This window comes from Ursus americanus, chromosome 8, assembly GCF_024610735.1.
Source record: "Ursus americanus isolate L20-20 chromosome 8, mUrsAme1.1.p, whole genome shotgun sequence".
Taxonomy (NCBI): domain Eukaryota; kingdom Metazoa; phylum Chordata; class Mammalia; order Carnivora; family Ursidae; genus Ursus; species Ursus americanus.
The window spans coordinates 80,050,189-80,076,706 of record NC_142134.1 but is presented as its reverse complement, the minus strand read 5'-3'; the positions used below and the strand labels follow the sequence as shown (position 1 = coordinate 80,076,706).

Below are 26,518 nucleotides of genomic sequence, written 5' to 3'. Positions count from 1 at the left end.
TGGCTACAAGTCCCCCAGATGGTCTCCTGTCTGTGGCCGAGGTGGTCAGGGCTGGGGATGAGTCCTGCCCCAGTGAGAAAACGCGAGCTCCTGGCCCCCATCCGCACCTCCACCCTTCCCACCAGGGTCTCCAGAGTCTGAGGGGCTCCCGTGCCATGATAGCCCCAGCCCTCCTCCCCTGAGCACACCCACTTACGGAAGGCCGCATGGTGACCTCCGTGAGAGTGGGATCTCGAGTCGTCTCTGTGCATCCTCCCAGGAGTGAGCCCATCCAGGGTGGTCCCTGGCTGTCCTGGCTGCTGTTGGTTCTGGGCGACCACCAGCTCCTCTGGAGCAGGCGCCCTCATTGTAGGCCCAGCCACCAAACTCATCCCCACGGAGCGGTCTGCTGCTCTGGGCCCTCGGCCTCGGCCGCCAACCGCACTGGACAGACAACACACAAACCTGTGTCCGGACCTTCCTACCTGAAGGCCCCGTATGCCCCTTTTCCTGAAAGGGTTTTCTCCCTCCTTCCTTAGCTTCCACACACAAGCCGCAGGGCGGGCTGAGCGCCTGGACAAGCCCCGGACCTGCACGGGCGCTACCCCCCGCCCCCCCGCCGCCGTGCCCTTAGGTGTGGGTCATGCGGGTTCAGGCTGTCCCCCGGAATGAGCTTCTTCAGTGCACGCACAGCGTCCCCTGTCTCAGAGATAAAACTCCGCCATTCTGGAAGGGCTTTGCATTTAGCAATTGTTAGCAATTGCTCCTGTACATGGATGTCGGCGTGGAACAAGCGAGGTCCTATGCACAGTGTTTGCGGCCTGCTGGCTTAGTGGGGGCTTCCTTGAAGCTCAGGCTCTCCTTCCACTGGGCCCGTGCACACCGGGCTCCATCACCAGGCAGCTCCTCCTTTGCCAGGCCTCCTTTCTTGGTGTCATGAAGCTGGTACTTTCTGAGCCCACACCTGACATTTCAGCAGCGTATCGACTTCAGTCATCCCCAGGGACCCCCCAATGCCCGCACCAGATTGAAGTGAGTGTCCCAGAGGACCTCCTGATGTGCTCTTAATCTAGGAACCTCTATGTTTTCTAAGTGCTCCATGTGGCTTGGTCCTCTGGTATCTGGGAGGTTTTTGTCCATCCTGGGCACTTAAACCACCCTGGACAGCTGTTGCAGGCCATCCTCGTGGAGCCATCCCGTCTGGGCTTGTGCACGTGGGCCTCTGTGTTTAGATGGCACGAGGGTCCCCGCATCACAAAAATAGACACCTCAAAGTTGCTGCAGAGGGACGGAAGTGCTCCTCACGTGAGATTTCAGACTGCTCCTATTTTTGTAACAAAAGGCTGTAATTACAGTCTGGCAGAAGGAGACGCTGCCAGAAGGATATAAAAATAGGGTAAAATGAGCATAACATAGGAATTAATATTTCTCTCTTTTTTTGTAAATGCAAAGCAATTTATAAAGACCTTTAAAATGGAAAGGGCTCTGGCTGTGGTTGTTAAGTTTAGGTTTTCATTTACGCTTTAATGTCCATGTTGCGAAGTGGCTTGTAGCTATTTTAGTCCTTTGTGAAAAGGTTGTCTGCTGAGACGATGCCATTATATCAGTTATATGCCGAAACATCCCCTTTTTTACGATGATTGCATTTCTTTCTTTCAACAGGCTGTGTTTTGGTCACTGTGTTTCTTCAGGCATAAGAGCGTGGCCCTGGGTGCAGGCTGACAGCCACCCGTGCCACCTAAGTCCCCGGTGCCTGCATGATGGATGGGAGGGTCAGGAGGCACTTTCTCCCTGGGGGAGGCTGCAGCCGGGAGGTTAGGAGCCCTGCTCTGCCTCAGTTTCCTCCTGCGTCTTGAGATTCCCGTGGGAATTCTATGGGTCAACAACTGTGAAGTGCTTTAAACAACGTCCAGGGCGTAGTCATGACTATGAATGAAAGTGCTTTGCTGGGATCGCAAGGTCCTTTCTGGGGACAGCCAGAGCTCCAGGTCTTGGGGCCCCCAGGCTGGCAGGCCTCTGCTCTCGGGATTAGAACTTCCAAAATCTGGTTCTTTAAAGAACAAAATATCAAACCAGTTATTCTTTTTTCTCTGCATTAAAAAAAACAGAACAAAAAAATTTCATAAGCCAGTTACCCTTGGAATGATTCAAGGAAAAAAGAAACCTTTCCTGAAGTCTCTCGAAGTAGAAATGTTGTCCACTCACGTGTGTGTGTTCTATCGGTAACCGTGTGGGGTACGTGTCTGTGTTCTGGGGGTACTACTAATGTCTCACTATGCTAAAATCTCTGCTATGCTTTCTGTGGCCAAGGGCACTAACGACAAAGCTGTGTGTTGCAGTGGGACCCCGAAGACGGCCCTCCTGCTTCCTGTGCCCGGGGCCTGGGAGAAGAGGTGCTTTACGATAACGCGGTCCTGTACGATAACTTGCCGTCTCCGAAAATCTTTGCGCGCTACCCGCCTGCTGACAGAAAGGCTTCTAGGCCGTCTCCCGACAAACTGTCCTGTAACCATTACAAATACCCTTCCTCCTGCAGTCTGCCTCCCACTAACCCCTCTTCTCTGGGGAGGGCGTCTCTCGGGCTCAGCTCTCAGGTACAGCATCTCCTTCCATCCTGTTCTAGAATTGTCTGAATCACGGTCCTCCCGCAGGGGGTAGTCTCCAGCCCGCAGCAGATGAGACTCATCAAGGGTGAGGTGGGATTTGGGCCTCAGCCAGAATAGAATTTGCAAATGCAATCAACGTTGGGCTGCCCCAGAGCTGATGGAGGGCTCCTAACTAGCTCGTCACTAAGGCATCGTATTTCTTGGCCTAAATCTGGCTCTCTTTCTATTCTTGCAAAATTCCCCAGTGAGTTTTGTGCATTACGTTGACTGAAGCCAAAGATCTTTAAAAGGACAGGGACAGTAAGACTTTCCAGAAGATTCTTGCACTGCAAGCATTTTTAATGTTTCCATCACAGGTATACGAGGAACGCTGGACTCCAGGTAGTAATTGCTTTCGATCTTGAAACGCTAAGCAGGATTTTCAGGGTACAACAGGGTTTTTCTGTAATGAGTCTGGAAGTGGAATGCCTAAAACCGAGTGTATGGTAATGAGGATTTGGGATTACGACTGATGATAAAGAACCTTGGCGTTGAGCTGCCGTCTGCTCCGTACCCCCAGTTACGGCAAACAATGACGTTGCGGTGCCAATGCTAATCTTGCGTGTTCACGCATTCCCCCCGAAGGTAGTGTGCTTTGCACACAGATCCAGGCGCCACAGCAAGAGAATACTCTGCAAACAGAAGCAGACGGGTGCACTCGACCCATTTCTTGGGTGATTTTAGGAAACACCAAGTGCTGGTAGGGTCCTGGCCTTTCACGCAGAGGTGGCTTAGGGCAGCTCTCCCCAATGCATCAACGCCACCAAATCTGTGCAGGATTTGTGTTTTTCTGATTTTTAACCCCAGCAGCTCAGCTCTCTGAAGAGTCACCGAGTGGACATGTATCTGTGTACATACTTACTGTTTCGTTGGCAGTGAGGTTCTGTGGGGTAGAAACCGCGGGATGAAGTACACCGCCTCGTGCTCGGGTTGTCCCCAGATTAGTCTGAAATGACCTGATGCGTCATTTCCATGTGCTTGTTCTTATTCACTGTTACTATTGCCAGTAGGAGCATGTTTGTACGTTGAATTTTAGTGCCCTTCGTTTCCTGTGCTTGCTTGGTCATTCTGATAGGCCAGCTGTTGTTTAATAGAGACAGCTTCCAATTATTGAGCACCTACAGTATGCCACGTGCTGTGCACCTGCCTGGCGTGTCACCTGACCTCTTTTAGGAATGTTCTAGGGAGGATTCAGTTATCTTTATTTATTTTTTTAATGAGCAAATGAAGCTCAGGAAGTTTTAACAACTTGCTCAGCGTGTCCAAATCATGGAGCCAGAATCCGAAGCGAGGTCGTCTCCCCAGAGCGAGGCGTACAGCAGCAGCAACCAGCATCCGCCCCCGAGCAGACTGATGGCCCAGCCAGGGTGCACAGCGCAGTTGGCGGCTTGCGGCGGGGGGCGGAGGGGCGGAGGCCAGGGGCTGTCGCATGTGTTTAAAGAACCTGTGGCCACTTCAGGTCCATCCTGGTCCTGTGTGCTCCCCTTGCCTCCATCCTCTGAGACATCAGTGAGTCAGAAGGTGGTTAGCTGTCCCGTGAGGACGCCGGTCAGCGGCAGAGCCGCTCAAGCCGGAATCTGGTACTCAGCCGTGCCGCTCCCTAAAGAGCATCCCCTGGAAAGAAAAGCTGTTTGTGTTTAAAAACATAGACTTTTACTAATCTCAACCAAATGCTCCTTGGATACCCAACTGCCTGTGCCAGTTTCTTGACGGGCATTTATGATCTCCCGATAGAAATCTCTGTGACCTTTACTGCATCCCGACGGGAGACGTCCAAGTTCCTCACTTGCCATGGACCTCAGTTCCAGAGCCGCTTAGCCAGCGCAGGAGAAGCACGGCAGCTCAGTGTTTGGACACCAGAAGGGTTTTCTACTCCCTTCATTTTTCCTGTGTGTGCTAGGTTATATGAAAGATTCAGGGACTGAGACAATTTACTGAGAAAAAGAAAGGGTTTGGTTTTTTTTTTTTAATTATTGTTGGTTTTTAAAATGTTCTTACGTGTTTATTTCAACAGCTGAAGAGTAAAAAGCCGCCAGTAGCCTCCAGTGGGGTTACGGGAAAAGGGAAGACTGTAAGTAGCCAGCAGAAAAAGGCAGATTCCGCAGCCAGCGTGAAGCGGACATCCTCAAGTAAGTTCATCGTTCAGTTTCTTGGTTCTAGTTCCAGGTGCGGTTTGCAGAATTGGGGCCGTCAGAGCCATGCTTTCTCCTCACCTGTGCAGGTAGAGATGCCAGGTGTGGGGTTCAGCTGGCGAGAAGAGACTCTCTTCATTGTCACCCTCCCTCCTTGCCGGATGGAAGAACGGTGATGGTTTTTAACCCAGCTTTTAGGCCCCTTGTATAAAGCTGGTCTGCTAAGTGTGGCAGTGGTTACACGTGTTTAAGGAGGAGGCGGTCGTAGGTGCAGGAGACCTCGGCTTGTGTCCCCGATCTGTTGGTGACTTAGTGACTTCGGTCAAGCCGTGTAAACGCTCTAAGCTCAGCTCCCTGTGTGGGAGATGTAGACAAGTGGCTGCTGTGGTTTCTGGGACTGAAGGAATCGAGGTGCCACACGGGCTCCCAAGCAGGAGAGCAACGTAAGGACCGATAAGGGGTGCGCATTCCTGCTGCGCCTTGCGGTGTGCGAGCTGATGTGGACAGTCTCCCGTTCCTTCTCCCAGCCTCATCATCAGGTAGGTGTTACCCTGGCCCCTTGTGCAAGGGCAGAAATCCTCTCTGAGACCAAGGGGCCCCCCCCAACGCCTCACAGCTGGCCGGTGACAAAACCAGAGCGATGACCAGGTTTCACGCCCCAAATCTGAGCAGAGAAGCAGCAGGATGCAAGGGAGGGACTCGGCCCACCCGAGCGAGTGCCCCGTGCCCTCCCTCCCCTGCAGATGGATCTGTCTGAAGGGACGACACTGCATGTGTAGACGTGTTGGCTTCAGCCCTGGTGGTGGTGGCCCCGGTCATTCGGCCAGCTGGGCGGCACTTAGCTTCCATGTGGCCCTCTGCTTGCCGCTGGGGCAGTTGGCATCCGGCTGCTTTGGGCTCGCGGGGAAGTGCACAGGCAGATCGGCAGGCGTTTACGAGGCTCGGGAGCTCTGAAGCGGGTTGGGAGGAGGACGTGAGTTAGACACCAGTGATGGGTTTGACAGGATCGCTTGGGAGGTCGTGTCTACACTTTCTGAATCTGGCTCCGCTCACTAGTCGACCAGTGTCTGTGTCAGTGAAGATGAGGCCGGCCAGCTGGCCGCACTGAAGTCACCATCTCTGACTTCCTGACCCGCTGGCACCGTTACGGGCGTCCAGAGTTTGAGAGCACATGGGGAGGGAGAGGCCGGCCTTTTCTTCAGCCACGTGCACGGACGAGCCTTGGGCTTCTGCTCCGAGGGAACTTGCATTCTGTCCCTCTGCTTGTCTACACTTCCCTCGTCCTCAAACGTGCATTTCAAGCAGACAGGTCAGGAGCCAGCTGGCTCACAGTTTTATTATGCTGACTTATTTTGACCTTATCTTTCTGGCAAATCTTATTTCTCTAATGCAGTTGGGTATATTGATAGTCACTTAAAATTTTAGTGCGGTGCTTTCGGGGAGGGGCGGTTGGGGGAAGGGAATAGCTTGTGCCCGAAAGCTCTCCTGTGCAGAGCCCGAGCCTCGTGGAATCTCGTCTCGATAGCTTTTCTCCCAGTGCCTGTGCTCGTTTCATTTCCTAGGTGATTTATTCCTTTATTTTATGAGACCTTCTGTGGGGAATCTTTATTAACTTTGGTGACATCTAATCGTGACAAAAGAGAAAAATAATTGCATTCTGTGTTTCTGCTGAATACAGCCAGTTGCCTTGTAGACTGGATGGGCTTTGCTGCGTGGGGACCAAAAGATGTGGGTATTTATAGGTTATTACATACAGGTTTGTGGGAAAGCATCTCCCATCAGAAAGAAGTGAGCAGGTTTTGGACTTTGTGGAACATACTCTTACCCTGGCCACGAACAGCAGTGCTTTTGTTTCAGATTGTTGCTTTTGTTATCCACGTGCTGGCATTTTTTAATATCATATCTGTGTGTGCATTTCCTATTTGCTTTTCGGGGAAGTGTACTGGGGATGGACGATTTTGCACCTGCCGTCGGAAACACAGAGTGGCATCGCGATCGTGACCGTTTGTGCTGTGGGATTCAGTGACTTCAGCACCTAGGACAGGTGCCAGAGGTGGTTGGCATGGTCTCTGCGTGGACAGGGCTCCGGGGACTCAGCTGTCCCTGACAATTACTAGAGCTGCCAGGGAGTGTCCACCCTGCCCCAGGCATCACAGGCTTTCGTGAGATGGGTTTTAGGTACAAATATCACGTTTTTTTTAAACCCCAAGGTAGGCCTTCCCACTTCTGCTTTATAGAGGGTGAAGCTGAGGCTCAGGGAGGTCAGCTGACGGCCCAGCATCACAGCTACCTCTCTGGCCCACGCCTCCGCTGGGAACCGTCACCCCACGCTGCTGCCCAGAAGTCACTGCGTGTCCAGTGGAGCAGCACAGACGCAGGCCAGCGACGGCAGTGCTGTGGGGTGTGCTGTGGGGCGTGAAGCTGTGGGGGAGGGTGACGTGCAGGAGGCCCCCAAGGGGTAACCAGGTGTGGGAGGCAGTGGGAGCTCCGAAGTTGGTGGCCCTCCATCACGCCTGTGACATCATCATCTCCTCACGGTATTTGTCCAGAGAGGGGCCTTCTGACTTAGTATTATCAAAAGGCCAACATAATTAGAGGAGAGGAGCTTGGGGTAGGCATTTTAAGGACATTAATTAGTAGTGTGACACTGGCCAAATCTCAGACGGTTTCCCGAAGACTTGTTCCCTCTTTATTCTTCATTCATTCTGTTATTTAATGAGCACTGGCGTCGTGCCCATCTTGCCTGTTCCGAGTGCTTCGTAAACATTATGTTGACCCTTGTAAACGCCCTGAGAATGACCACGTCACAGACGAGGGAACTGAGGCACAGAGAGGCGAGGGGCCTTGCTGCGGGTCACGCGGCCGATGCGGCGAGCTGGGGCTCTAACCAGCCAGTCGGGCCTGGACGCCACTCTGCAAGGACTCCCCGAGTCTCCGTTCTTCACTCGCTCACTCAGCGGAGGCCCGCACGCTCGCTCCAGGCCGGGCACCGACCGCGGCCCAGGGGACAGAGCTGCCATCCGGTCACCAGACGGCCAGACAGCGCAGGCGCCGGGCTCAGGGGTTCTGAACAATAACAGAGAAGTGCACAAACCCAGGGGTGACCCTCAATGTCATGACAGGGTGCTCTTCCCAGCCTTACCGCCTCCAAGGACAGGGAGGCAAGGGACGTCCTCATACTCTATTCTCATTTTCTTACCTGTATTGGGAAATTTGAACTACTCACCTTTCTACTTCGTTCAAACTGGTCCCATTCTTTTTCTTACCAAACTAGCGAAATAATCAGATTAGAGTTTCTTTTCCTGTGTTGGCTGATTTTAAACAGGTTTTATGAATTACCCTGTTATCCGTTTGGTTAAACCTAATTTTCTTTTGCTGCTTTTTTTTTTCTGTAAGATGCTGACCAGTACAAATATGGCAAAAACCGGGTCGAAGCCGATGCCAAGCGGTTGCAGAGCAAAGAAGAGGAGCTGCTGAAGCGGAAGGAGACCCTACGGAACAGGCTGGCCCAGCTCCGGAAAGAGAGGAGAGACCTGAGGGCCGCCATCGAAGTGAACGCTGGTATGGGGGGCGAGGGGGTCTGCGGTTCCAGCTGGCCTGGGCACCTCCTTGGGTTAGAGCCTCGATTTCCTCCCGTTCTGCCCACGGGGTCTCACCTTAGTAAGACCGTACCTCCCCGTGCGGTGCTGCTTGTCGTTTGGAAGCACTGGGGGTAAGCCCGAGGCAGGTGCTGCAGAGGGGAGACCGTGGAACAGGCAAGAGGAGGCTGGGACGGCCCCTCAGCCTGCCTGCTCATGGGGGCCGGCGGTGCTGGGAGCCATCCCTGCCTCGGGTGTTGGCGCACAGATGCTCAGGAGCGTCTGGTCATGTGTCTGATGAAGCAGCTGGGGGTTGTTGCAGGGGAACATTCCACAGGGACCGTAAGATGCAGGAGCCCAGGTAAGAGGTCTCTGCAGCGATGGAAGGGGCCCTCCGTGTCCCGAGAAGGGACAGTGTCTGAATTCTTGGATGGGAGTGGGGACACAGGCCAGGTTAGCAGAGACACTCTCCAAGGGGAAGTCGAACCCAAGGCAGCCGCCGGAGAGCCGAGTCGGGACCGGAGGGCGTCTCTGACTCAGGTGTTAGTTCTTGCTGGCGGGAGCTGGGGTGTGGCTCCTGGTTCTGGGGATGGACCTGCTAACATCGTCACCTCGGCTCAAGACTGGCTCTCATCCTGGGGCGAGACCCGCTCTTCAGGCTTGGATTAGGCGGCCTCGAGGGGCGCAGAGGACCAGGAAGGTCCAGAGGGGAGAGCCCTGCTCTCCTGCGGCTCTCCTGCAGGCAGGAGTTGGCACACCCGCACCGGAACAGGCTGTCAGCGCTTGCAGCCCTCCGGACCCAGGGCCTCAGTGACTTCTATGACAGGAGGCGCTCTCGCAGTTTGAAGTCTGGGTGGTTAGGTACAGGCTGAGCGGGTGGGAGAGAACCCGTAGGAGGGACAGGACGTGGCCTCCGGCCACCTGCGGGGGAGGGGGACCAAATGCTGGGTCAGAGACCCTGGGAGGAGCTCCCAGGCCAACAAGGCAGAAGGAGGGTTTCTTCCTTCTGCTGCTTCAGGTCTGCAGGAGAGCCATGGTGCAGAGCCACGAGACCGGCTCCCACGCCGCGAGCGTTGGAGGCCGGGGCCACGCACCAAAGTCAGGCGACCCCTTGGAATCCGCTTTCCTGCTTGTGCAGTGGGTACGCGAACTGCCTCCTTGCGTCACCCAAACACGTGTCAGATAAAGGAATCGAGCGAGTGCACCGTGAAGCCTCGGGTGCCTGGTCTGAGGAGGTCAGGCTTACAGTAGTCGACCCCACAGGCAGGAGAGAGGACGCGGGATAGCAGGCAGAACCCCCAGAACAGGAAAGCAGCCAGACTTCCCGAGTCCGCGGCACCTCTGTAGGCCCCTGCGGAGCCTGCTGAGTCCCGGGCCTCGAAGTCTGGGATTTGTGAGAATCAAGAGCTCCGGCTTCCAGGTCGGTCTTCTAGCTGCGGGACAGCGGAGTGGTCAGAAATGGCCTCGGCTCTTTTGCAGAATGGCCGAACTTGAGTTCTGTAGAAGGGCTCAGCTCAGGGCCACTCAGGCCAGAGAGTCCACAGGGGTCCTGTGAGGGGCCCAGTGCGTGTCCTCCGTCCCCTGGGCCCCTCGCCCGTGGCTGTAGCGACAGTGTGTCTGTGGGGTTTCAGGCAGGAAGACCCGGGTGGTTCTGGAAGACAAGCTAAAGAGCCTGGAGGAGGAGTGTAAGCTGAAGGAGGCGGAGCGCGTCAACCTGGAGCTGGAGCTGACGGACGTCACGGAGAGCCTGAAGAAGGCCCTGGCCGGCGGGGTCACCCTGGGGCTGGCCATCGAGCCCAGGTCGGGGACGTCCAGCCCGCAGGTAAGGTCTGCACCCGCCCGGCACACACACAGCCGCGCATCGGCCTCGGACGCGTTCTCGGCTGTGTTCCGAGCCGCCGACGCCGTGTTTGCTTCTCTCCGTGGAAAGATGCTGGGCACACGAGCCCGTTTCCCTTCCCTCCTCCCATCCGATGATCAGAGGCTCAGCTCTTATCTCTTTTGAACCGTGTCCTAATTCGATTCCAGTTCATTAGTTAGAGACCTTACTCCGATGTAGCTGGTTTTATGGAGACATGCAGCACGTCTCGGGAACCCTGCCAGGTGCCGGGAGGCACAGGCAGGAAACACGGCCTCCCCCTCACTTCTCACGGAACGAGTGCGAATCACGTTCCAAAACGAATTACCATGTTCGGCGACTTACCGTTCACTCTCGTTAGACTGACAGTCACTGGGAGGATACTGCTGTCCTTTTCTCCTGGCAATGCCATCGGGTCCCTGGGGAGTCACATGTCATCGCTTCCATCTCACAAACCAGGCAGCAGAGGCCCAGAGAAGTGACGTGAAGCTGCCCAGGCTCAGGCAGCCTCCTGGGCAGCCCTGGTCACAGGCTCCGTCTCGGAGGCCTGCAGCTCCCCACCCCCACCTCCCCAAAATCCCACCGCCCACCTTACACCTGTCCCTCCCTGAAACTCCAGTCCCCGCCCCTGTCCGCCAGCCACCCCTGGACGTTGAGAAGTTGGCCCTGGCCTGGCAGAGCTGGGTCCAGCAAGCAAGGCAGTTGCTCTCAGCGCCAGAACCGGAACCCCAACCACGCACCTCTTCCTCCAGCCGCAGCTTGTAGGAAAACAGGCTCGGGGGTCAGAGAGGCAGGGCTTGGGGTCACCTCCCTTCTCGAGGCCTTGCCTTGTCACCCGCAAAATGGGGATGACATTGCCGCATCTGTAAGAGCTCATGGCGCAGTGCCTGGCCACAGACAGTGTGGGCTCATTATGTGTTTGTTGGTTTGGGTATTCATTCGTTCATTGCTCAACAAATTATGAATACATACCCAGGCTGTGCACCTGCGGGGTGCCGGGCGCTCTCCGGGCACAGGGCACCCCATGGAGCCTGTGTTCCGGCAAGGGAGGAGGCTGCAGGTTACGTGTGCGTCCAGGTGGATTCCTGCCGTGAGATCAAGGCGCAGGGAGGGCAGGTGTGCTGGGAGCTGGCATGCAAGGGCTGGGACCCTGGTGTCTCCGCATCCTGCTTGAACAGGACCGGGCACAGTGAGGTCAGCTGTAACTAGAGGTGGGCGTCATACTGAGACACTCGGCTTGTGGACCCCACGGGCCCTGGCCTCCTGCAGGGGTGGCCGCACCACCCCCTGGGGGTCTCTCCTGCTGTCCCAGGCTCTCCTCCCCACTCCCTTCCTTCGGAGCCCTCACACATTTTCTGGGCTCTGGCCCCGCCCCCACTCCCCTGCAGCCACCCTCCTTTCACCCCTCCCCTTCCAAATTAAACTTCTGGAAATAGTTGTCAGTTCCCACAGTGTCCTGTTCACCTGCTCTCTCCACTCTCTGAACCTGCTTTCCCTAAGGTCACCTCCAAACTACAAATCCCCGACCTCACCCCTGCCTCCAAATTCCAGGCATCTCTCCAAGCTGGCTACTTTCTTCATGTGGTGACCCTACATCCCCCCAGGGGTCCCCTCTCTCTAGGGGTGACCTCACATTCCCCCGGGGGTCCCCTCTTTGTAATGGTGACCTTGCATTACCTCCCCACATGTCCTCTCTCTTTTGCAGCGATGCTGTGTTCCCCCGGGGGTCCCCTCTCTGTAGGGAGACCCCGCATCCCCCCACGTCTCCTTTCTCTAGTAGCAACTCTGCATTCCTCATAGGTCCCCCTCTCCAGTGGTGACTCTGCATCACCCCCCAGGGGTCCCCTCTTTCCAGTGGTGACTCTGTATCCCCCAGGGGTCCCCATCTTGGCCCCCACTTGTCAGGTTTTCTCTCTTTTGGCTCAAATAGCCAAGCTTGTCCTTCCAAAGGCTCAGGACGGGTCTATTGGAACCTCCCCACCCGGACCGTGGGGCCTGGTGGCTTCCTCTCCTGGCACTTGCGTTGCCATCATCTGCGCTGGGATTGGCAGCTCCCTGCACTTCCTGCCTAGACCTCATCCCCAGAACGTGTGTCATCGGACGGATGTCCCAGAGGAGCGTCACGGGCTGCCTCGCAGACCCAGTGTGGCCTCTGCCCGAAAGGGAGGATGATGTCTCTCCTTTCTGCCAGCCACTCCCGCCCCCACTCCCTCCCAGACAGCATGGCTTTTAAAAGCATTTCCCCATAAACCAGAACACGGGTAAAGCTGGCCGCCTGGTGTGTGGGGTCAGCAGCACCCAGTGGGGACCCTAAGTGACCCACCTTATCGTTCTGCTCAACAGCGTGCTGTACGACCCGACCAGCGTCTCCGGGTCACACGCTGCGCGTCAGTGACCGGGGGGAGTGTGGTCCTGGGGCCACATCCGGGCAGGCCCGGCTCCCTGCCAGCGCTCTTCCCTGAGCGGCCTGCACCTTCCTGGGGTGGGGGGGGCGCTTTTCACTCCATGTTGTCTTCAGAAAACACCTTCCTTTGGCCTTTGTGGACCGTGTGTGCTGTAGACAGTTGGGAGCCCCAGGATCATCGGGCGGGGCTGGGTCCACGCTGCCGCCGGCCACGGGCCCTGTGACTGACATAGAGCTCTTTGCAGGCAGTGCGCAGACGGTGCAGGGGGACAGGGCGGGGCCCCTGCCTGCCTCCCAGCGCCCCCAGCCGGCCCGTCGGCCACGGATGAGTAGAAGGTGGTCCTAAAGCCGGTGCTGACCCCATGGGGTCATGGTTACCGTTCTTGCCTGTTTCCCAAACCCGTGTGTCTTTAAAACAAGCAGTCACCCGCTGGGACGTGCTGCGGGTCTGGAGGCCTCACCTCACGCGGGGTCTTCTGTCTGCATTGACAGTCTCCAGTTTTTAGGCATCGGACTCTGGAGAGCTCACCCATGTCCAGCTGTGAGACCAGCGATGCCGAGGGCCCCGTGCCGGTGAACAGCGCGGCCGTGCTGAGGAAGAGCCAGCCGGCGGGCGGCTCCCCCTGCCGGGGGCACGTGCTACGGAAGGCCAAGGTGAGCTTGCCCTCCCGCAGTGGGGACACCTGCCCCGAGGCGTGCCAGCCGCCGTGGGAGGGACGGGGGAGAATCCATGTCCTGTCCCCCGAGTCCCCACTGTCCCAGCCTCCTTCAGGGGCCTCCTTTGCAAAGGCAGAAAGCCCAGAACCTCACTGCCAGGCACGTCCCAGCTGGTGGCAGGACCAGCAGTGGCTCTGGGCATGCCTGCGTTCTCCTTGCTGCAGTGCAGACTGGACCAGGTGACCCCAGGGGTTCTTCACACAGAGTCCAGGCCTAGACTCTCCTCCAGCACTTGCCGCCCCGCCCCCCCAACCCCCCCCCCCCCCCCCCGCCGCCTTGTCGGTGGTGTCCGCGGCACATGCTAAACCCCCGGGCCCGCTGCAGTCTCTGGTCTCCCCGTGGGATCGGCCCTGACAAGCTTTGATGCTGAACTGAACGCTCAGAAAACTTAGAAACCACTTGTAGGGTATCAGAGCACGCGGTTCTTGACGGTGCCAACTGCAGGTGTGTCCTACAGAAAAGTCATACTTGGAATAATTACGTTAATCCTTCAGATGAATGTAATTTGCTCTGATGGGAATGGAGGCGGGCGGCCTCCCTCCGCTGCCGCTGGGCCCTGCAGTACTGTCAGGACCTTGGTTCCCGGGCCCCTTCAGAACCTGGTCCAAACTGGCTAGAAGTCTGTGCTTTTCGGAGAGGCAGGCCTGTGTCGGGGAGGAAGGCGAGCGGCACCCCCCCCCCCCGGGGCCCTGGCGTGCTCGCGGGGCGGCCCTGGTGGCCGTGGCTGCAGACACGTCTGAGACCTCGTGGCCTCCCTGGCAGCGTTCGAAGCCCGGGAGTATTGCCGAGTCTGGGGAAGGAAGGGCGGCCGCGTGTTTCTGTTTCTTGCTTAGCAGGTGTGGGGCATTCTGGGTCTGTACCTGTTAGCGCACGTTAAGGGGGCGCGTATTGCCCAAGGGGTCTTAGGACGGAGCTGTCTAGTGCAGCCCCCTGTTTGCAGGTGAGAAGTGCGGGGAAAGCGCCTCACTTATTTGGTCTCTTCACTGTCACGTCGGATCTACGACTGAGCCGCTGCAGCCCCTTCACGAGCTGGGTGTCCTGAGGGTGCTCGGTGGCCCCGGCGTGGGGACTGCAGCTGCTGCCACTGCTCTGATAAACGCGGGGCGCCCGGTCTTGGCAGGTTCATGCACGGCGACACCGAGGCCGGCCACACTCCCAGGGGGACCTAGCCGTCCGCGCTCACAGGTCCAGAAACTGTGCCCGCAGCCTCAGGAAGCGACTCCTGAGAACAGTGACCAGGGGCTCACGGCTGGGGGCAGGGGTGGGGCTTGGCCTCTCGGCTCTGGAACAGCCGTCCCCTCGTTGATCTGATTCGCGCCTCAAACAGCGATTCCCGAACTTGTGAGCGGCCGCTGTACCGGTTTCCACACCGTAGGCGGCCAGCGTCCACGGTGCAGCCCTGTCTCCTGGTGCCTTGCCGCTTTGACCTGTGCCCTTCCTCTCGCCACATGTAGGAATGGGAGCTGAAGAACGGGACGTAGAGGGACGGCAGGACGCCCCGCCGCCACCGCAGGACGCTCCGCCCATGCGGCCGCCGCTGGACGCCCGGGTGTGTGGCTGACCCCGCCGCCAGCGCCCAGACTCGCCCGCGCGTTCTCTTGCTACTGTACTTGTCCCCTCTCACGAAAGTCACTTGTAACCCTTCGGTTTCCACCTCTCCCTGCCGAGGAGTAGAAGGGAGGTAGAGGAGTCCCACGGCAGGTGAGAAGCTGCGTCTTTTTACCGAGCTCAGCGAGTGCTTTCCCCGGTGTCCCCCGCGCCCGGACTGCAGGTGACCTGCCAGCGCCCCGCCGGAGGCCCCTCAAAGGGGAGCGCAGCGCGTGGGCCCTGGGACCACCCCGCAGTCTGCCGAGGGGACGGGGGTCTCGAATGGCACGCCCTCCTGTGTCTCGGTGTCCCCTCCCCTCGTGCCCGTCCCCCTCGTCACTAGAGGCGGGCGCGTGAGAACCCCGTGCTGTGAAGCGTCTGTTACCTTTTAACTGTCTTTTCTCTGGACAAATGCTTTTGTCAAAAACCATGACATGAAAAGCTGCCATTCTTTTTAAACTTTTTAAAAATTTCTTTTTATCGCGTGTTGCACTTAGCTCCAAGAGTTTCCAGAGTCTGTATCATATTTTATGAATTATTTGTACTGCTTTTGAAAGGCAGCAGGGTGTCTCTGCTGCTTCACTATCGTGTGTCCCCACCTCCCCTTCCCCCAGTGTCCCCGACCCTGAGAGTGTCCCCCAGAGCCTGCAGGTGACCCGCACTACAGAGCACGGGCGGCCTCACCGGATGACGGTGGGACTTCCAGTCACAGGATGGGCCCATCCCTTGAGAGGGAAGCAGGTTCTGGAAGCCTCTCGGCCTTAGAACGTAGCATCCTAAGCAGGATGAGCACTTCCAGCCCCTCCCCCCACCCCTGCCGGCACACCCAGGCCGGAAGAGCAGGTGAACCAGGGCTGCGCCCAGGCCCGCAGGCCAGGGGGCCGGGTCTCTGCACCCGTGTGGCATTTCTGAGAACCGCCTAACTCTGCTGGGCCCCCAGAGGGGCCTCTCAGGCATCCTCGGCTGTGGGGAGGTGCAGCCGCTGACGACAGGAGAGTTGGTCACGCCAGGATCCCTCTGCAGACACATTCGGGGCACAAGTCACACCGTGGGGGAGCGCTCCCTGCTGAGATGCAGGAGCCCAGTGGGGCAAGCCTTTCATCCAGAACGTCTTCCCTACCAACTAGAGGGATAGAAGGCAAGAAACGGTCTCTGTTCTTCCCCCCGGCACGCCCCCAGAGCCCCTCCTGGGCTCAGCCACTCTCCTGCAGGCCGTCCTCAGGCTTGAAGTCAGACCAACGCCAGCGTCCCTGGGCCCCATGTGGCCGTGTACGATTTGGGGTGTAGAGCGGGCGAGCAGCTTCCCAGGCAGGAGACAGTTTCCAACGGGGAGCGGGGACGGGAGTGAGCCCGGCAGAGACGCAGGCCCCCCTCCCACGTTAGCACCTCCAGGAAATCGAGGGGGGTGCCCCCCAAAGCCTCCGGGCCCATCTTCCCAGTGCTGTCGGGAGGAGCCCTGTCCTGTTGTCTGTCTGCGTGGGAAGCTGGGCAGCCTCGCACTCTACGAAGCTGATTTTCTGTAAAAGGAAAAGGTTTGATCCACCATAGACCTTTGCTGCCTTCTGGTCAAATAGGGTTTCTCAAAGTAAGGCACTTGGGCCACCCTGCTTGACAGCTACCTTGGCCCAAGCAGCTGTCAGGTTCCGACCGTTAGGAGGGAAAACGTGAGCAGCCCATGGCCCTGACTGTGGCCCCGCACGGCCAGGGAGACCCCAGGCAGCACGGGGACCCTGACCCCGTGCGTTTGCCCAAGGACACGGCCCGCCAGCTCTGGGATTTGGACCCTGGTCCTCGGACTCCTGGCGTACGCGTTCCGTGTCTAAACAACCTGGTTTCACATTCGCCTTCATCAGCATCAGCCCTTTAAAGAGGCTGGCGGGCTGGGGCGGATCCCGCTGGGTCCGCGAGCTGTGGGCAGCGGGTTGCGTGGAGGGCGAGGCTGCCACCTGGGGGCCCCTGTGATGTGTGTTCCCCTCGGTGTCTAGATTTGATCAGAAAGTTAGGTGAAAGGATTTGCTTCCAAATAAGTTATTTATTTGTATATGTTCGATAGTTTTTAATTTATATCTGTACATATTAGACACACGAGACGTCGGGTTCGGGCAGCGATGTCATTTTACGGCCGTCCCCAAGCCCCGCCCAGTGGCCGCAGGCTGAGGCGCGGAGCAGGCTGGCCCGGGGGGGCTCACCCCACCGGTAGACATCCCATTCCCTTTGAGGTGTCCCCTGTTCGCCGAGCGCTGGCCAGACTGTGACAGGATCCTGACCCAAAGTGGAGGAGCGTGGTGGCCGCGCACATGGGGCCACGTCTGCGGGTCGCGGCCGCTTCCCTTCCACCTGCAGCCCCACCGTCAGCCTTGGGGCTCTGCTCCGGCTGTTTCGGTCAGGTGTCAGCAACCTTCAAAATCTCCTCAGCGTTGAGTGTTTATCGTGTTTTAGAGTCACTCACCAACCTCTCACACAGAAACAAAGTGATGGTGACGGGCTTGCTTTGTCACCTGTGGCACGGGACAGGTGGAAGCAATCACGTTTCCCCTCTTGAGTCAGTAGGGGGTGGGAGGTGGGCGTCAGAGCAGCCAGCCCCGCCCTCACTGGGCTTCTGGTTGGTTCCACCACCTGGTAACCAGTGTGGGTCTGCGGAAGGGCCCAGATGGACATGGATCTTTCCAGAGTCTTCCCTGGGTGACCATGCAAATGCCGTGGCGTAAACCCATCCTCTCCCCCTTTTCGCACACCTTGGTGTTACCAAACCTAATCGTCCTCCTCATTCACTTCAACTGTCCGAGTTCCAGAAACCCCAGACCACTCAGGTTGGAGATGGGCCACCTTCTGCGAAGTCCGTTTCAAACAGTGTGTGCGCTCAGCCCCGAGGGCCACCCCCAGGAAGGAGAATCAGCCCCGTTTTCACGGAGGCAACGATCGGGACGTGTGTGCAGGTTTGCACGGGGACAGGCGTGAGTCAGGGGGCTGCCGGCACGCTCGCGGGAGGGGACAGGCCTCACAGCAGGCGGTGCTCTGGGTTTGCTCGCCCAGTCGTGACGGGACCTCCCGAGGGTGGGCAGCGGGGGGGGTGCCCAGAGTGGGGTCCCTGGCGCCAGCCAAGACCCCCGAAGCCAGCCCTCACGTGCCTTCTGGGCGGCCTCTCCCGGGACGGCCACCGTCCCCACCGCCCCTGGCTCAGCAAGGGGCATCACTCAGATGTTAAACTGTTGCCTTCCTCGTCTTGTTTTTTCTAAAATAATTTTTTAACAAGAAATTTTTCAAATCTATGGCATTGTTTTAAAGAGAGTAATTCTTACTCTTATTTTGTTCCTGTTGTCACTGGCTCATCACTATCCCCATGACGGGCTGGGTTGATACTGTGAATACACGAAGGTAAACTGTACCCCGTGCCCCGCGGTGGGCGCAGCCTCTCCCACAAGCGCCCCCTGCAGGCAGCTCGTCTCTGCGAAGGCCCCGCTGTGCTGGCTCCCAGGCTTCCTGTGGCCCCTGTTCCCTGAGGGGTGTGGGCTGCCTCCCTCCGGCACAGGCCCCTCCCCGCCGCGGGCAGGTGTCCCCAGGTGTTCCTGGTTGTGGCGTTTTTGACACGGGAGCACCAGATCATGATTCTTAGGGACCAAAGGTGTTTTTAATAAGATAATCTTAGTATTTGGTTTTCTAACAAGAAACAGTGACTTTAAATTTTAACACCAACTTTTAAATTATAGGTATTTAGCATTCATTGACCATGGCTCTAAGTTGTAAAATGTTTTCATATTAAGATTGTAATTATTTCCTTACTGTATTTTTTAAAAACTAAAGTCATATTTAAAATTCTCTTTGAAAGAAACAAGAAACCGCAAAGATTTTTTTTAATTAAATATGTTGGCAGTGCCCGTTTTAAAGGACTGTAAATATATTTTCACTGTGTTTCTCAATGTATTTAATTCATAAAAAACTTTTATTAAAGGAAATTTCCAACAGAAATACCAGTTTTCAGGCCATTTGCTCCATGTTATAGGCACCTCACCTGAATTTTCTGCTTTACTAACTGATTTTTCTTCTGTTTCACACGGTGTAGCCCGCGGACTGGCGCCCTCCGGCGTGCCTCGTTTCTGTGTTATCAATAAAGCTGTGTGCTTCCAGCCGGGCTCCGTGTCTTGCTCCCTCCGGCCTTACTTTCTGCTGAATGGGGCACGTTGTTGACGGTCCCCTGCCAGGAGGGAGGGGAGGGTAAGAAGGAGCGGGTGAGGGCGAAGGTGGGGGCCGCGCGTTGTCTCTCTGAGCATGGCTCTTCTCTCAGCTGTTAGTCCTCAGACCCGAACAGTCAATTTAAGAAACGTTCATGCACCTGCTGAGGGCCAGGCTCCGGGCCAGGTGCTGGAGGCAAGAGCGAATCAGACGGGGCTCGCTCCGGAGTCCGTCACTTGAACAGCCAGCTCGGTGCCCCCGGGGGCACAGGCCTGCATGGAGACGTCCACAGTCGGGGGAAGATGCAGCCACCCTCAGGACGGGTGGGCGGGGTGTGCAGGAGTGGGGTACCGGAGCTAGGTCATGGTGTTTGAACAGGAGTTCAGCAGGGAGCGGGGCAAGGGAAAGACGTTGCATGGGGGCAGCAGGTAGAAGCAGAGGGGTGCAGAGGGAGGGCGAGGGCTGCCGCCGTGTGCTGCCAGAACACCCGTGGCGGGGGGGCAGGGGCAGGTTGGAGGTGGAAGGTGGGTCTGGACGAGTGTCTGGAGTCAGACCGGAATGCCTGCGTCTGAGGCTCCTTGTGTGGGTGGGATGGCCGAGCTCTGGTTTGGGGAAGACCGCTGCCGACCGGGACCAGAATGGGTCAGAGTGACAGCCGTGGCAGGCCCGTGCATCCACGCTTGCGGGTGCTAGAGAGGCAGAAATGCCGCCCGCAGGTGCGCACGCCCAGTCTGAGCCGACCGATGAAGCCTACTGAGCTCTCCTGGGCCCAGCCCGGCCAAAGGAGCTCGCACAGGCGGGGTTCGGCCCGAGCATCGGGGCTGGCATGGCGTCAGAGGGAACATGCAGGGGAGCGGCCGATGGCGAGTGCTGCGTGGGTGGGAAGATCGGTGTGGGACCGCTGGACCAGAGTCTGCAGGACGCCCTGGCCAACGAGCAGGAAAGGCCCGGTCTGATCCCAGGGAAGCTGTGAGCTGGCGTCCAGCCCACGTGTGTCTGTGGGGGACCCAGGGATGTCCAGGTGACCAAGTGCCCACCCAGACCCAGCTTCCAGGGTCTAGGGCCAGATGGCCCCGGGGGACCTCTTCACCCCGAATTCCGTCTCCCTGTGGTGTGGGGGGATGCTGGAGACATCACAGATGGTGAAGGGCCCCTTTCACTGCCAGCAGGAGGCAGGGGCCTTCTCCATCCGTCTTAGAGGAAGAGAGGGTCTTAGCACACCCCGTGCACTTAGGGGCACAGAAGCCAGGGGCAGAGTCTTCCTGGCCCCAACCGCAGCTGTTCGATGAGGGCGCTCCATCTCCCGGGGAGGTTTTTTTTTTTTTTTTTTTTTTAAAGATTTTATTTATTTATTTAACAGATAGAGACAGCCAGCGAGAGAGGGAACACAAGCAGGGGGAATGGGAGAGGAAGAAGCAGGCTCATAGCGGAGGAGCCTGATGCGGGGCTCGATCCTATAACGCTGGGATCATGCCCTGAGCCGAAGGCAGACGCTTAACCGCTGTGCCACCCAGGCGCCCCCCTGGGGAGGTTTATTAAGCCTGTGTTAGCTGATGCGCCTTCCTGGGGCCAGGACACCGGTCACGTCCTGGTGGGCTGCCGAAGGAACGGGACGTGAGTCTTTGATTTCTTTTCAAACTTAGCTGGAAGACGCCGGAGCTCCTGGCTTTGCTTTTTAAAACCACAGGGTTGACTCGGGGCTATTCATCGTGTATGTTACGGTGCTGGGGGCAGGCGACACAAAGCCTCCCCAGCATAAATCAGGAGCTTCCTTGATGGGAAGCAGGGAAAACATTCGCTGATGTGTGTGATCCAGAAATTTTATGATGGAAGCTTCACCAATCTTATGATGCTGTTAAAAATGGTTATCTTTTCATACAAAGAGACCAGTTAGTCAAGAAGAGGGGTGGGAAACACGGAGGAAGGCTGACCCAGTGGGTCCGGTACGCTCACCTCTTGACCCGGGGAGCTGGTTCCAGCAGGTCCTGACCCCCGAGAGGGCTGGTCTGTCCCAGAGCTATCCACAGGGGTGGCCAGCCTCACCCCTGGACAGACAGACTGCCCTCCCAGGGCCGGCCAGTTCCCAGAGATGCTGAGGGCTCTCCCACAAGCATGTCTGCATGTGCGGACCAACTGCACTGGAGCGCACCCCCCAACCACCTCCAGAGTGGGGCCCCACGCTCTGGGCCACCACCCCTTCCCTAATCCCCGCAGGGCGAGGTGCCAGACGGCCCGGGTCAGCCCCTCTGGCCCAGAGCCCGCTGAAATTCTCACACTAGCCAATCCCCGGCCTGTTTGCGCTGCCCACCTGCTCCTTCCCATGAACCTGCAATAAAGGCTTCGGGTCATGCTTTCCCATCCCTGCCCCCTCCCCCCACGTGGCCCACAGGTGGTGTGGCACGGCCGTCCTCCTGAGAACTGTGAGTACGACACACTTGGCTGATCTGTGGCAGCCCTCCCCTGATCTGCTGGACCCTCTATTCTGAATCACAATAAAACCTACATTCTAAGACACCCCAGTACTATGCCAAGGGCAGGGACTCCGAAGTCGGCCGGTCTCCAGTTGGAATTGTGGCATGTGCTCTGCTTTCCCTCCCCCACGGAGTAGGCGAGGAGCGCCCCTCCCGCTGGCCCACTCTGAGAAGTCCGTGGGCTGAGGCATGTAAACCGCGGGCACGCTCGGGCCCTGGCAGGTGCAACATGGCGTCCGCGCCCCCCCCCCAGCCTGGGGGCCTCCCGGGCCCCTCCCCCACCACCCCGGGGGCCACGAGGGTGGCTCCCCCACCACGATGACCGGCTTCCCTTGAGCTTCAGATGGGGAAGGCGAGGCTCGGGGAGAAGGGGCCCAGACTGCCGCCTCCCTGGACGGGGGAGCAGCGCTCGGCAAAGGGCAGGCTGCCGCGGCTGCCGCAAAGGATGCGGGAGTCTGATGCCCAGAGTGCGACGTCGCTGTGCGTCTCCCACCCACAGGGACCGAGCCGCAGTGGCACTGGGGGTCCCGTACCTCCGGGCGGCTGACCTGCCACGGACGGTGGGCTGGGCCAGCAAGCACAGCACCTGGCATGACGGTTCCAGCCGCCGACGTGATCCTAAAGATAGTTTTCGTTTCACAAACTCTCCAGAGCACCTCCTCAGGTCGCTCTGCTGGGCACTGGGAGCCCCCGGAAGGGTCCAGGCAGGGAAGCGGCATGAGCTTCTCTGCAGGTTTCCAAGCCCTGAGGCCCCCGTGCAGAAGTGGCCACGGGAGGCAGGCACAGCCACGCCAGCGTCCAGCCTCGCGCCAGCCCCTCCTGGCCTGCACGCCCCTGGCGATGGGCCTTCCCCACGCGGCCCTCGCCCCCACCCACGGGCCGGGGACCCCAGCCCCGGGGCTGCCCTGTGTGAGCTGCATGCCATGGGACCCAGCGAAGTCACTTGGGAACCGGAGCAGCCGTGGGTCGCTAGCCAGGGAAGGCAGCGAGGGGCGGCCAGGGCGCCCGGGGCCCGGGCAGTGGTGCGGAGAGCGGGAGGCGGAGAGGGCACACGGAGCGGGAGCAGCAGGCCGGCAGCCGGCTCAGCTTTCTTCCTCCTACTCCTCCATCTGCACCTGTCCACGTCGGTCAAGCCAATCCAGACATTCCAGGAATGTTCCCGAGCATCACAAATCGGGGTCTTCTGAGAAACTGTCTGGTTCCCATTTATGCTGGTGGGCACGTGACTCCTTTTTCCCTATGCGACCTTTGGCCTCCTCATCCCCCACAAGGAGCGGCGCCAGGGGGAGGGCCAACCCCAGTGACCACCGCCGTCAATGGAACCCTAGAAAGAGCCTGACCGGCAGTGCCTCACGCCCAGCCGCCTGCCCGCCCGCCTGGGGGTTACCGCCTTCTGCCCCAGCACCCCGCACCGGGCTCCCTCCTCCAGCCCGCCCTGTCCCGGAGCCCTCCGCAAGCTGCCATAAGACAGGTCGGTCACCACTGGCAGGAAGGACGAGGAAATGTGCCTCGCTGCTGCCGTGCCTCCCGTTTGTCCCCTGGCTTTCTCATCAACTAAGAATCCACATCCCCATGACGATCCGGGGATTGCGTGCCCTGCCCTGGTGTGCTGCTGACACACGCGATATGCACCTGCCTTTTGCCCCCTCCTCCTGGAAGCATCCGCCAGGAAGAGCGGGAACCCCGACGCCCTTGTGCCTTTCTGCTCTGTTAGAGTTGGTTTTAAACACATTCCATGTTTCTCGAGGCTGGGAGCCCCGGGCTGCTTGGCTCTGCCGCTTTGCCACCTGGAGAAGCCGTTCAGAGGCACGAGTGTGACAACAGCAACGCCAACACCACCGCCAACGTGACAATGACCGCCACACTCGCCCCGGGCTTTTCAACATCGGCCTGGTGCGCACCAAGGGCAGGCCGCTGGTCCACACGTTCCCCTGCCGTCCCCGTGGGGCATCAATGGAGCTGAAACCCCCCTCGCTGTGGGGCGTCTCCTCTGCAGGATGGACACCCCGTTTGCTCAACTATCCTTCATTCATTTCTCCATTTGGACATATTTGTTGGACACCCACTGTGTGGGGGACTTTGCAGACACACGAGGACCACGCGGTAAGAACTCGCTGCAGCCACAGGGTGCTGGGGATGGACTTGAAGCAGGCAACCCCGCTAATACACGTGCAACCAGAGACTGTGGGAGCCGTCAGGAATGACGCCGCCCTCTGGTTGCGGCGTGCTAGGACCGTGGAACCATGCTCCGCAGGGAAAAACCTGAGCTAGGACTTAGGTGGGTGACTCCTCCTACCCCATCATCTCGAACCCAGGGCGTCCAGGGGACGCTCCCTTCACCAGCGACGCAGAAGAGGGTTGTTGGTCCAGGGAGCATTCTGGATAAACGTGGAGTGCTGCTTTCTGCAGGTCGGAGCTGAGAATAGGGCTGTCACCACAGAGCCTGGGTCCCTGAATTCCATGGGGATGTGGGACCCCGAGCAGCAGAGTCTGGAGGGCAGCTGGAACCTTCCAGAGACACATGGGCCTGGTGCGGGGGGTGGGAAGTGCAGTTTCAGCAGTGATCATGGGGGCTAACTAGCTGATCTCGGCATCCCCAGGACTAACTAGGTGGACCGCCCACTGAAGTCACGACTCTGCCCCACAAAGCAAGCACACTCCAGATCTGGCGGTCGCGGGGGCCAGGGTGCCCGCGTCACTACCGTAGTGGTACTTACAGCACAGACGAGCGCTAGGCAGAGGGAAACCTTGCTCTGGGGCGTTCGCAGACACGGCTCTCACCCGGGGCAGATTCCCGGGGACCCCAGTGCCAGCGAGGCCACCGGCCCAGGCAGAGTGTGTGGGGGTTGGTGGAGGTCTGGCCCCAGCCCATGTCACTGAGGTCTGGTGTATCACTGAGCCCACCCCGCAAAGCCTCCCTCGGTTCTGAACATCGGTGGAAGCCGTCCTTAGCAACCGAAGAACCAACCCTCCTTGGTCTCTAGCACCAGTGGTCACCGTGGGAGGAAGGGCCCCCTGAGAAGTCCCCTCCTTATTCAGATTGTGGACAATGGCCATCTCCCACCGCTGCAAGAACTGCAGACATTGGTGCCATGTGCCCCCACGCGGACCTGGAGGACGCAGGGCGCAAGACTGCAATCACACCGGCATCCCTTCTTTGCTCTCCTGGGAATGGCAGGTAGGGCGTGGGCCTGGGGAGGAGGGGGCGCCTGCAGCGGCTCGTCCAGGCTCCGTGGCTTCTGGGAGCGGGCACCGCCCCCAGCGCCTGGGGTGCCCACGACCCGCCAAGCGTCCTTCCATTCTCTACCTGCCAGCGGAGCATCCGCCAGCGTGCGCTCCCACCTGGTGGGACGGCAGCGCCCCTGCCCGGGTGTCCCCTCGGCCAGTACACCGTCCACTCTCTGTCTGCAGGGAGGCCAGTGTGCGTCACAGAGCATCCGCCGCGGCCTGATCGGGCCCCTGAGCAGAAAGCAGAGGCTCCTCCAGGAGCGTCGCCACGACTTGAATGTGCCAGATCCCGAGCACTGCGTTAGGCCGGATCAGGGAGACGGAGCCGCTCTGGGCCATCCGCGTGGGAGGGGTTCCACGGAGGGAAGCAGGGGCTCCCGCAGCAGGGAGGCCGCCCTGAAAATCTCCGCCGTCTTCAGCGCAGACATAAATCCTGCTCATGGGTTTGCACCTGGCTTGCAGTCTTGCCACAGCGACCCCCTTTCTGCTCGGCCTGCACACGTCTGCCGTCTCGTTTCAAACAGGGAGTATTTTCTCGGATGTGACATTAAGGCACAAAGAGTGCGGTTTCTAAAATTTCCTCTGGCTTCCTTTACACACGCATCCGGGAAAATCTGCCTTTGCTGTGAATCCACAGGGCACCCTTCCCGCTGCCTCGGCCGGTGGGGTCGTCGGCCCGGCCCCGCGGTGCTGTGGCCACCTCTCCTTCCACTTCCTGATCCTTGAGTGAGGCGTGCTCCCTCCACACCCCGCGTTTTCTGGGTCATGACCGGAGTCCCGGCCCCCCGTCACCGCTTTCCTAGAGGCCAGATAAATCAAGCCGTCGCCACGTATGCACCCCCAGAATGGACGCGGGGTGCCCGATCCCACGCGCCGATGCGAAGACTGCAGGACGAGCACTTACTTCTGCATCATCATCAGCCAGCTGGTGTTGCTCGCTGTCCCCGGTGTAGGGGCAGTGGCCCTGCCTCTGGCTTAGGGCAAGAGTGTGGGAGCGTGTGAGTCAAGACGAAGACAGTGAACTATAAGGATTTCTTCTGGGATGGCCTTGGGATCTGAGCAGGGCTTCCAGACTTTATGAGATGAAGATGCTAAGTCTGGAGCTACTGCAGCCATTCTGTGACCTGAGGACAATGATGTGCCGCTGCTCCTGAGCAGTGGACTGTGGCCGGGAGCCACGGAGCCACACCAGACGCTCTCTGTATAACTCTGGGACTCAAATCCCCAGCGGAGCCTCGTCACTGCTAGTCCTTGCACTATCTTCCTCACACTCCTGAAGGACACTTCCACACCTTCTGTTTCCCTGGCCCCCTTCTCTGCTTCGCTTGTTACTTCCCTGAGAACACACAGCAGTTGGAGAGATGCTTCCGACCCAGGCGCTGCTGTGTCCTCCCGTTCCCGCCCGGCGCAGGCCCACTGCTCACCCCAGGGACTGGCTCTGGGGCATGCCCTCCGTCTCCCCTCCTCTCCTCGCGCATTCCCAGCCACACTTCATCAGGAAGCTGCCCCCAACCTTGCTCCCACACAGCCACTGTCCCAGTTCTCTGCTGAGTCCCAGGAAAATTCTAGAAACGTTACCATGGACACTGTCTACTTCCTTGCCTTCCATGATGTCCTCGGCCCGTTCCTGGTAGGCACGTCCCGCACGTGGACCTACGTCTGGCCAGTTCCGCTGGCCGTGCTCCACCCTCACCTGCTCACCCTCTCCACAGCCCCCGGAGCAGCCCCCCACCTCCACTCTGTGGCAGT

The 26,518-nt window shown here is 58.6% G+C and overlaps 1 protein-coding gene across 7 annotated transcripts in view; it reads left to right on the top strand.

Moving 5' to 3' along the window:
* AFAP1 (actin filament associated protein 1) overlaps positions 1-19,024 on the top strand; it is a 150,880-nt gene extending 131,856 nt beyond the window's left edge. For 6 of the 7 annotated variants that reach the window (XM_045777084.2, XM_045777082.2, XM_045777083.2 and 3 more), the window contains 5 exons: positions 4,639-4,753; positions 8,153-8,317; positions 9,966-10,156; positions 13,089-13,250; positions 14,768-19,024. In XM_045777084.2, coding sequence (XP_045633040.1) covers positions 4,639-4,753; positions 8,153-8,317; positions 9,966-10,156; positions 13,089-13,250; positions 14,768-14,794 — 660 coding nt within the window. In that variant the 3' untranslated portion in view covers positions 14,795-19,024. Of the gene's footprint in view, positions 1-2,318; positions 2,574-4,638; positions 4,754-8,152; positions 8,318-9,965; positions 10,157-13,088; positions 13,251-14,767 lie in introns of all 7 variants that reach the window. The other variant, XM_087864311.1, reaches the window with a different exon arrangement.
* The last annotated feature ends 7,494 nt before the right edge of the window (positions 19,025-26,518 follow it).